General features: G+C 31.6%; 1 protein-coding gene across 1 annotated transcript in view; it reads right to left on the bottom strand.

Moving 5' to 3' along the window:
• Dmd (dystrophin) overlaps positions 1-12,295 on the bottom strand; it is a 1,571,027-nt gene that overhangs the window by 1,375,715 nt on the left and 183,017 nt on the right. The window contains exon 4 of the mRNA XM_076918257.1: positions 11,427-11,558. Coding sequence (XP_076774372.1) covers positions 11,427-11,558 — 132 coding nt within the window. The remainder of the gene's footprint in view (positions 1-11,426; positions 11,559-12,295) is intronic.

The following is a 12,295-nucleotide window of genomic DNA, read 5'->3' as shown; positions in this document are numbered from 1 at the left end:
TAAACATTCCTCAATTGTAAGACTTGAAACAATTTCTATCAAATCCAATTTCATCCCATTAACAAAAATTTCAGTGTTGAAACTTATAATCTTACATACACTTATAAAGTTCACCAAGTTTAGTTATTTTTTAAAATTGACCTTCCCAACATAAATATCGCATGAATGATACTCTTTTCAAAAATTATTTTAAAAGAGCATCATAGGTTTGGAACATTCTCAGTTAGTTTTAGAATGAATGCATGTCTTTTATTTATAAATATGTTATATACTCCTTCATACTTTCATTACACATGTTTATATAAAAATATACTACATACATATCATACATACTATACTCTTATTGTAGTATACTTATTATAATTTCCCATTATCTTCTTCCTCCCACTAAACTCCTTCTTCTTCCCAATATGTGGCAATCATATTTTCATCACTTTTTGGTTTGTTTGTTGCCCATTTCACTTCATTTTATTAGGGTGGTGTGAATGATCATGAACTTGGAGTCAGTACTTGATTGAAGACAGCTTGCCATAATGTGAAGGTTTCTCAAAAACATAGAATATGTGGAAATTTCTGGATATGATACATTTAATTTCAGATTAAAATACTAATTTTTACAAAAGTACATAAGCCAGTAAAATGTAATCAGAAAATGAGGAAATCATTTTGTTGACCTTAGAGGTCTCTTTTTTTTTGCTTTGTTAATTTGTGTATCTATAGTTCTAAAAAAAGCTCAATTTACTCAGCTTGTTAAATTCTCACTAGTTTTTGTAAATTATGTAGATTAATGTTAAAGGATCTATAAGAAAAATGTAAAATTGAATCATAGTCCAAACTGTAAACATATATGTTGATACATGCTATAGATTTATATCTTATAAAAGCTTTATAGGATGTAACTAACTTTGATGATATTTCATATCATTGTTTCAAATATTATATCAAAACTAATTCTGTTTTTCCTCTATAAAAGTGCAAAATGTCAGAAAAGTAAAACGTGATGATATTGAAAATGAGCACACTCTGAGACCTAATTCGTAATGGTTTTATGATTTCTGTATACTTTCCCATACATAAGAGCACCTAGGTGCTCAATAATATTTGCAAAATATTACATAGGTTTCACTATATGGCAGATCTTAAAGATGATTCAATGATCAGGAATTACCCAGGCTTTATGAAGCATGGTTTGATGAGCGTAGGTTGCACAGCATGTTGGACAATAAGCTAACTAAATTTTATATAAAAATATCCTAATGGTTTATTACATATGGCATTAGTATGCAAATCTAGAAAACATTGATTTTATGTAAAGGTAAATGCTAAAGTTCACATTTCCTTTTGACAACATTGATGTATGAAGGGACACATTTGATTCCTATATGAAGTATCTAAATCTCACTACCTTATTTCCCATCATTTTTATTTCTCATAGAAACACTACTTCATATTAATCTTGATTCATCTTCCATGTTTAATTATTACTTGGATTATCAGATGGATATTTTAATAAACATTTCCTGACTGAAATAGACAGACATAATCTAATTGTGACAAGATTAATTTATTAATAATATAATTTACCAAACTTGAATTTGTCTAATAAATCAAGTGTTCTTCATAATTTATCTACCTATGTATTTTCTAGGTGAGTATAGAGGAAGAAATTTAAAGAGATTGAAGTTAGGCTGAAAAACAAAGCAGGGACATTGTAGAATCAACATGTTTACCTTGGTGTTACTGGGGCAGTTTATGACAAATACGAAGAGTAATATATAAATACATGTACATATATATATATATATATATATATATATATATATATATATAGTTTTATATGATATCTGTGAATCCTTGATATAGGCAATGTGCAGAGAAATATTGGGGTAGGATTTAAAACCAGTCTTCTCATTCAACACAGAATACACATGAGGTTTTCTTCACAGTAGAAATATTATACATACATATACATATGAAATAGATGATAGTGGTGCTTGAAAGCTCTTAGAGGAGTTGAATGGCAGCAAATATTATTATTATAATTATTATCATTATCATCATCATCACCATCATCATTTACTATTCATTCTGTGAATATATAATTATTTTTAAAGAATAAAAAACATTTTTTAAAAAATTGTAAAGAACATTAAGTGCACATGGCCTATATCAAGGAGGCATGGAGAGCATGCAAAACTATATAAGAAAAGGTTTCACATTTTCAGATGTGAATGAAAGAAAATGATTTTATTCAGTAGGCCATAGAAGTATTGAAAAGCTAAAAAACAAAACAGCCAAAAATGCCTTGGTTTGTAAGGAAAGCCAAAGTCTAAGTAAATACTTTCATATTTTCAACCCCAGGACAAATAAATAGCAGAACCCCAAAACAACACAGTAAATAGAAAAACAGGATGACATATGCATTTGGATTTGGCTTTTCTCAGATAAAATGTTAGATATCATAAAGGCAACTATTAGACAAGACTATGAAAGATGAAAAATAGATTAGGCAGGAATTCTCTCAAAATTTAAAACATTAGGTTTGTTGCTTTAATCTTTCCTTTTAAGTAAGATAATACTTTTAAATTCAGGTTTCCAGTTCTTTTATTTTACTTGTTTGTTTAGGTATAATGCAAATTAATCATTTTTTATGTATGTAAAACTCATTGGATCATAAAGCACTCTACTGAGGTTTTACTGAAGGGGTTTGTTTATCACACAAATGTATCAATTTAGAAACAAAAAATCATTACTAAATAATAGTTTATGTTATCTTTAGAAGCAACTGTTATTTGGAAAATAAATGAAGACTATAGACAATGATTTACAAAATTGGCTATTTAAAGAGAATTACATTAGATACAGAAGTTATGCTGTCCATGATGCTTCTAACATTGATCTGCGTATGCTATCCATGGGATTTAGATAGGATTGATCTTACCCTTAGTTCATGAAGTGAGATAGCCTTTGAGCAAGTCCTTAGTACTGCACAGTCTATATTACTACAGTGATATACTCAGGAAAGAAATACGATCTAAGAAATTCAGTAATAGAAAAAAACAGATCTTTGACTTATCTATGAAATATATAGACTGTGTCTGTCTGGAAAAGAAACCAGAAATTAGACCTGGTGTGAGAAGCTAGTCTTTATCATGATGGCAATTAGAGATTAACATCAAAACAGGTCTTTTCCCTACTCCCTATTAAAACTCTGTTAAAAGCCCTTGAGCAAAGATTGAACTTATTATTCATTGATCCAATACATTATCTTTGTGCCTTATATATGGTTGAAACCAGTAGCATCCTAAATAATATAGAGCATAATACACTTTAGTGTTCTTCATCAACTTCATAAATGTTTAAATAATCAACAGTCTTTAGAAATGTACTCATAGTATCTTTAGTGCCAAATACTCTGACTTCAAATTTAGTGCTACATTGCTCAGTTCACCAAATCTAGTTAATTACTTTCAGTCAAAAAACATTATCTTTAATGACATTGATGCCATTATCAATAAAATGAAGACATTTTGAATTGGTTTATCTATTCATCAAAGTGAAAATTTTAGACAAGCTGTATTATTGTATTACTGTGAGGATGCCAAATGGGAATTTAATGTTCTCCTTTTCATAAACTTGTTATAAAAAGAAAAAGGTAAAAGTCACATGAATCTTTTATGAACAACAAATATCACTTAACTCATCAGTTAATATATTTTACTACAAATATTCTTCAAAATTATAAGCCACCTAACCCTAGTCCTTCAACTTTTAAAAGTAAATTTAAAATGCTTTCTTTATTTTCTGAATGCTGGACTTATAATTTCTCTTATTAAAATGTTTATATATGTCTCCATTTTTCAAATACTTATTAATTATGAATATAAATGTTTATGAAACCATAACCTTTTACTGACTGAAGAAATCTTTTGTGTCAGCTTAATATGGAGGTCAAAAGGATAGATGCTGTTGTTCAATTGTATATACTCAAATCTTTATCCAGATAATTTTCTTTCTTTTTTTTTTCCTTGCTGTAAACATGTCTCCCTGCTATTTTTTTTTCATTTTATTTTATTTACATTTAAGATGCCATCCCCTTTCCCCATTTCCCCTCCCTAGAAAACCCCTGTCCCATGCCCCCCTTTCCTTTTTGCTTTTATACAATTTTTTTAAATGTTAATCAAAGGATTTATAAGTTTGGTAATGCTCAATCAGAAGGGTAATCCAATACCCAACCTAGATATAAAGACTATCTTTGACTGGTGGAGACCTGTGAACATCTGCCTCCATGCCCCCTCTCTCTTTCTCTCTCTCATCATCTAGTTTCTCCTCTCCTTCATCTTCTCTCCTTACTCCATCTCTTCCTCTCAGTACTCCTTCCCACTTAGCTCCTCCTACATATCACTTACATATCACTCTTCCTGTTAAAGTAAAACTTTTCTCTCAAAATACAGTTAGAGCATACTTATTCCTAATTGTACCAGTGAGGTATAAGATAGTTCTAATACCCAGTCCATCATTTTGTTGACTAACCAGAACCTCTGTCTTCTAACTAAAACACTTACTTTTGATCCTGGCCTTTTTTTTTTTTTTTCGCTTTATAATGAATGTCAGCTGAAAACTATCTACTCAGATCTTTTCTCTCAAAGTAAATAGCCAGGATTGGCTATGAGACTATGGGTCTTCAACCCGTCAGAAATCCAGAATGACTGAGTTTATTCCTATTGAAGTTATAGGAAGCACTAAACATAGCTTCTAAAACTTAGCCAATTTATAGAGACCTCTGAACACCTGAGAAGCCCCTATACTACCGAATGTTCGAGCATCAAATCTTCAGCCTTCTGGCCCAGAATCATCTGACAGACCTTAGTGATGCAGGATTATTAAGGGCTGATTACTCTGTCTGGGCAGATATAATCAGTCGACTATTCTGCATGTGTGTCCTCTTCAGGACAGTAGTTAGTCTGTAGATGGAAAGAGGCAATTCTTGCCTAGTGGCTGTCACCACACAACTGGCATAACTCCAAGGATGCTCAATTTCTTCTTAGAATCCACAACAGGAAGCTGTCAGGAGCAGACAGGTCTCTAATCAGAATGGACATTTATATAAATTTTTGTTGCGTCAATTCTATGGACTTCTGACGTTTTGAAAACCAACTATCCATGTAAGGTCACCTGGACTGTTGTCTGTTCACTCCTCTTGGCTATTTCTAAATAAAATATGGTTAACCTCCTAACAATTAACTCAAAGCCATAAATTTGCTATAGTCCCTTAACTCATAGGTAACCATCCCAAATCAGTTAAAAAGTTAAGGAAGGACTGGGTCTAGGCCTTGTATTCCTAAATGTGTTATACAAGCACATTGGCCATGAGAGTATCAATATTCATCTTACTTTTATATTAATAAGGAGCTCGTACCAATGAAAACCTTAAATTTGAAATCAAAGTAAATTTTGTACCATTTAAGAAATTATAACTTCATCTTGATAATAATTATACAGATTTCTACCAATAGGTTATGGCTGTGCAATACGTCCTAGCTAATCCTCCCTGTTCCAACAAAACCACTACTTTTCCCTAGAAAGACAGACCATTATTAACCACATTAGTCCCCAAGACCAGGGAATAGGGGCGCTGACTCTTCTGTAACTTCTTCAGGCTGATTACGGGCGTTGAGATATTAGAAGAGGGGTGGGGGGAAGAGTAAGTTGATAAGCCTCTGATGCTGTGTATTCACTGAATCCAGATGGAATTCCAGGACATCAGAGGTTTGGGCAGGTCTGCTCTGTATACTTGATGAGTAGATACACCAAGGCTGTGTATTCTAAGATACTGCCCGAGTTAGAGCGCCTGGGATCCCCTCTTCCTCTGGGTTCTTGAAGGTTGGGGGCAGAGCTGCCACCCAAGATCTGCCTCTTTTTAAAAATTTTTATTGGATATTTTATTAATTTACAATATAGATGTCATTCCATTTTCCCATTTCTCCTCCCTAGAACCCTCTATTCCATTCCCCCTTCTCCTTTTTGCTGTTATACCACTTTAATTCCATGCATGTATTAAGGTCAGTTCTAGCTTGAGAGTCTAGCAATACAATAGATGCAAATAGTCAAGGAACAAGCAAGACAATAAACACAAATAGTCAAAGAAAAAGCAAGGCATTAAACCCAATTACATGAACACTCCCATGATCATTGTTTCTAAGGGCTTATCGGGATGACCTAAGTATCTGAGCCTACTTTCCTGTCCTAGCCCAAAGTCATTTTTATGTCTGAAGCTTACTTCCTTGTTCTAGCCAGTTTTCATATATGTTGCATATACTATTGATTCTTGAGCATAGCTGTTCCCAGTCTCTTCAAAACAGAAAAAAATACAAATACTTATCACTATATATTTACACAGATAAATACACATAGCAATTACATGTGTACTGTATATCCATACCCTGTTGTAGCAAATATGAGTGAAATGGAATTGAAATAGATGACTTGATGAGACTACTTCCTTCAATGTATCATTCAAATCCTAAAACTTGTCATTTAGTGTGAGATGAGTGATAATCACAGAAACAAATTTGCTTAAGGTCAAATAAATACCTTATATAAGATGGCATAGTATTCATATAGCCTATCCATATGTTCTTGTACAGTTTAAATAATCTTTATAGCTATTAATGTTCACTGTGTTGTAAATACTTTGTAAATACTTGTAATATAATTTGGGTAATAAAAATATACTTATTTACATTAAAAAGAACATATAAATATTTGACTAGGGTTTCTGATGCCAATTGACAATATCCTTTCATAAAGAACGTGAACACAGGGAGAGCTTCTGTGAACATGGAATCTAGGTTTAATGAAGAACATTTTTATTAGAAAAGACTGATATATCTGTGGGGTTTGTCAAAAACAAATGACAAAATTCTGAAAATAAGAGCTAAGAGACAAGAAAAGAAACATGGTAAAATGATGAAAAGGAGAAATCAGAGTTGAGGAAAGAGACCTGTTAGAAGAAATAAGTTCCATATTAATTTTTTGACCATGAATGTGTGTTTTATAGATAGATGATAGATAGATAGATAGATAGATAGATAGATAGATAGATAGATAGATAGACAAAAAGAAAGAAAGTTAGATCTGGACAAGTACTAAGGCATGGCTGATATTCTGGCAATCATGAACTGTGTCAATATGGAAACAATTTTATGATGGGTACTCCTTTTGCATTTTTATGGTTTATGAATATATATATATTATTTTTATGTCTAGTATTATAAATTATGTTTCAATCTAACTCCATGTTTTATAAATATCTACCATCTAAAAATTTTAAGAAAAAATTCTGCTATACTTAACTTGAAGCTTAACTCTTCTGAAAGAATCAGTTAAGTATGTGTTTTTTTTTTTATTCTCTGCCTTTGATATTATAAGAATCAATTTTACTAGTGGTTGCAATTATGACTTTTATAGCATAGATATCTTCTCTTATGCAGGTGTATCTCTACAATATTTTATGTTCTTTATATTTACTATTACCATTTGAAATGCTGACTTTCTTCTTATTTTACAAATGCATAAACATTTATGCATTCTATTAGTGGTAGATATGTATCATAAGGTTGATAACTATTACTTATAAAACAAAGATAAGGAGCAAAGGTGATGATTTCTTTCTTTCAAGACATTCTTTTAGGATCAACTTATGTTAAAAGACTGAAGTACAGACTTAATGGTGATAAGCAAAGAATAAATACTTTTATTGTAAGGTTCAGGGATATGGGCATTAGACACATCACAGCTGACATAGAAGTCATGACACTGGGCTTGAATCTCACATCTGTATGTTACTAGCTACTTCAGCAAATAAAATGCATCCTATCTAAATATGCTGTAAGTTGTGCTTCTGATAAAATAATAAATACTGATAGAAATAATTTACAATTATCTTATATTAGAAGAAATTATATATTTATATTTGAAAGTCTTTGGAAAACTGAAAATGTCAGTTAAAGGAGACAAATGCTTCTTTTGTTGATCTGAGTACCTTTCAACATACAGAATAATAAGAATTCGAATAGAGTACAAATAACATTTCAAAGCCTTACTCCTAGGCTTTGTGAGTTAGAAGAGTAAGTACAAACAGTTGTTAGGCATCAAATGGTTTATTAATTGAATATACTATAAGCTATATGTAATGCACAAAAGTAAACCTGATCTTTGTAGATCCAAAATATAGGGGTATAAGTCAAACATTTTCCTGTAATATTTCTCACTCAAAAGTAGCCTCGTGCTGACTCCAGAAGTATAGTGATTATGTGTAGTAGTGACAGGAGAAAATAACTTGATGTTTAGAGAAGTCAAAAAGAAAGCTTTATCCAGAGAAGCAGAAAGAAAATAGAATGCATGTAATTTAATGGAGAAATAAGGCAAAAAGAAAGGATTGACAAGGGTTGTCTCATTATTGAGTACAGGATCAATATAGAGACAAAGAGTATGTTTCATGTGTAAGCCACAAAAACTGGTGAGTCATATCCTCATTCCAAGGATAATAAGAAGAAGAAAGAAAATATTGTGAGAAATGAAAAAAGTTTAAATGAGGACATGCTGAGATTTATAAGCACATAAAAAATGTTGAAATGAGCAAGAAATGTGGCTGTAACTAGAGACTTAGTAAGAAAGACATAGATACCATGGTAGTTTACATATAGATTGGAAACTTGATTAAATTGCAATGATAAAATAATGCATAGGCAAATTAAAAACAGGAGACTGCCCTCCAGATTTCTATGCTAAGGGGGTTGGAAGAGAAAGTAGCAGATTAAAAACAAAACAAAATAATCAGAACAGAGTCATGGACTTCCTAAGTTTAGAATTTCTAAAAATTCTCACTGATAGAAGAAGCTACCAATACATCTGAAAATACCAATGGCATTTTTCTAGTCACTAAGAATATTTATTATTTATTAAAAAAATAAAGCAAAGTCTATAGATGGAAGTTGTAAAAGGAAATCTATTAGGAAGAAAAACATCTTAAAGCTTTTGGGGAAAGAATTCAGGCAAATGATTTGTCTACATGCTGAAATTTTAGATGAGATAAGGATCCATTGAGAAAACACAATGATCAAAGCTTATTATAGATTTTTAAAATATAAGATTAAGAACCAAATACATGTGATAAGCAAAGTCACAAGAATAGGAATTGAGTAGAGCTATAAAATGATTATCACTCATCTATGACAACTAGGTGAAGAGGCTACATCATTTGTATTTGGTATTTGGAACTAGGTCACAACAAACAAAATTTAAGCAAAATTTTAGGTTTGAGACAGATGTACATATCTGAGTTATCTGAGATAGTGAGAGAAGTAATGATGATTGATGTTTATTATTTTTATTTTTCTGCATAGGAAAGTTATCTGTTTAGCATTCTCTTATAACAAAAATGAAAATTGGCATTGTCCTACATATCCCCAATTACTTACATAGAACCTGCTGCAATCTACTATGACAAATTTTGAGTTCACTCCAAGTATGACAATAGACTCAGTCATCCAGAGACAATAGTGAACACTCTGATAGTGTGAAAACAAAGTTCTCAAATTTAACTGTGTGCAGTTTCAACTTATGGTGTGATTCCTTTAGCAATAATCACAACACATCATTGCTGTTCTCGTACAACTTTCAACAAAAGTATTAGCAAATTTTAAAATCAGTAGATGATTCTTTTTTGAAAGATAAATATTAGGTTTATTTCAGCAGTTTGTATCACATAATACAAATGCACTGTATTTTATGACATATCATGTATTTAGTAATATTTAGACAAAGGTAAAGTGACCAAAATAAGCCTGAAAATTGTAAAATCATTTGCAATTATTTCATTAAATAGTCATATCCAAGCAAGGCCTTAATGAAGTGGTAATGAGAGGAAAATGTGCTGCCAGAGCAGGCATTAGAGAAAACCTAGAAACTGTGGCTCCTTAAAGTGATAATGAGGGAGAAAATTCTTCTATCTTTGTCTTGGCTTATGCTTCTTGTTTCAGAATGTTGGATATATCCCTTAAATCTTAGTCGTTTCCATGGGAAAGAGATAAAACAGAGTTAAGAGGCTGTATGTGTGGAAAGAAGGGGAGATAAATTTAAAAATAAAATGGCAGCAAAAATAGTACTTCTCATGCCAAAGCCATTGATATAAGCCCTCAGTAACAGGCAAGGGCGAAGTTGTATTTACTGATAAGGAAGACACGGTTGAAGATTTTTGTCTGAAATTATGGAACAAGTATTTGTAAAACCTAGAATGAAGAATATATTAAAGAAGAATGTGAAACATGCTTTCCTAGACATCTTCACTCAGCATTGCAAGAATGCTGTCCTAGCCGAGAAGTTTTAACTCTGCCCCTATACAGATGTTTCCTTTGATGAAAATCTTTCAGGGTATAGAATATTGAGTCTCATCTGTCAATTAGCTGATACATAAATCAATAATTAAGTGCACTAATATGAAAAAAGTTAATGAGTCTCCTAAAATGTGTACTTTAAAATATACCAATAGGATCAGGTCTATACTGCTAATTTATCATTCATAGTGTAGTCTGATTAAAGTCGCTTCCTTAAGACATTTCAAACTGCTCATCTAAGCCAAATAAAGCTTTCTTCTAGAATGTAATGCTAGAAAATTTAGAAATTCTAGTATACTTTATTTTCATACTTACATATATGTCCTATATTGAAAAGGTAGAAAACTACACTAGAATGTTCTCTCTTGTAAAAAGTTTTAAGGGTTAAAGGTTGCACAGAATCTGAGTTTTCTGCATAACACTTTTTCTTACAAATGCTCCAAAATTATATGTGTGTATATATATATATGTATATATGATTACATATATATACATTTATATATCATATGTAAGATCATATAAAGCAGACAGGGGTTATACTTTCTTAAGTAGAATAAATTTTATAGAATGAGTATATAATGAGCATATCTAGTTTGGGGATATGTCATTTACACAAGAGATAACTAGGCATCTAAAAAAATTCCCCAAAACAATAAAATGAGAGTAATTGGTAATTATTATTTATATATCCAGAGAATTTAGAGTTGTATACATAACTTCTAAATGAGATTCTGCTTCTTTATAATCATTGGCAGATTTTGTAATAGAGACTCTTGTAACTATAATATTATTAGGAATATAAGATTATTATGAGAAAAACCTCCTGATAAAGAATTAACTTTTAATGAACCTAGATAGATCTTGTGAAATCAGCAATGTAGGAGATAATCTAATAATAGGACAAAAACAACATCCAGGGAGAGTAAAAAAAATACTAAAGATTTAGTCAAACAAGTAAGAGAATAGTTAAATATTCTGGGAAGAAGTTCCCTTATCTGTAATGAAGAGAGAGAATAAATATTGACAGACCTGTGAAGAATAGGGGCTCTGTGTGGAATCAGAGGTGGCAACATAAGCAGCCTGTGTGAAGGCATAGCTCTTGAATCGAGGCTTAGGAGATGAAGAAGTTTGCTCATAGCCCTGTGCTAGACTGACTGTGATCTGGAAGTAGGTTGGAGAAGAGAAGGAGAGAGAAGAGGAAAAATGGGGTTAGTAATTGGGAAGGACTTCTGTCAAACTCACTAGAAAACAGAACATTAAATTCAAAGGTTGAAATGAAACATTTAACAATACGCAAACAAATTCACAGCTCTGGTCTTTCTGGAAAGGAAAAACACTGAGAAGATAATGAAGGTAGGATTTAACACTCAGTTCCCACAGGGACATAACTCCAGAAGTTCTATAGCATGAGATTCTAAGATCTGGCAAAAATGGGCACCCAAAAGCAATTTCCTCTGAACCTAAAGTAAATAAAGCCAGAATTCATCAGGTCGATAACTTGGTATGGACTGAAGCTTTCATGAGCATAAAAATAGAACTATCTCAGGAGACTAAAAAATTAGGCCCAAGAACTTTCCATTCCTTCAGCAAAATGTTGCTAAAGGCTTTTTCAACATTGATTTTCTTTAAGAAAATAAGACACCCAGGATACCTACTGTTGAGAATGAGAAAAACACCTAATTAGTAGAATTCCTTTGTACTTATCACAATGATGAAACAGTTTTAGCATATACACATGTATTCCTGATTTAATAGGTAGTAGGTAGGATTTAAAATATGTTATTTAAAATATTACCTTTAATAATCAAAACTATTAAGTCGTAAATTTGACAACACATACTCAAAATGCAGTTTTGAGTAAAAAGCTTACCCTTTCTCTTTTACTGGCTTTCTGCACT

This window comes from Arvicanthis niloticus, chromosome X (genome assembly GCF_011762505.2).
Source record: "Arvicanthis niloticus isolate mArvNil1 chromosome X, mArvNil1.pat.X, whole genome shotgun sequence".
Taxonomy (NCBI): Eukaryota; Metazoa; Chordata; class Mammalia; order Rodentia; family Muridae; genus Arvicanthis; species Arvicanthis niloticus.
The sequence above is the reverse complement of the archived record's forward strand: the minus strand, read 5'-3'. Positions and strand labels throughout refer to the sequence as shown.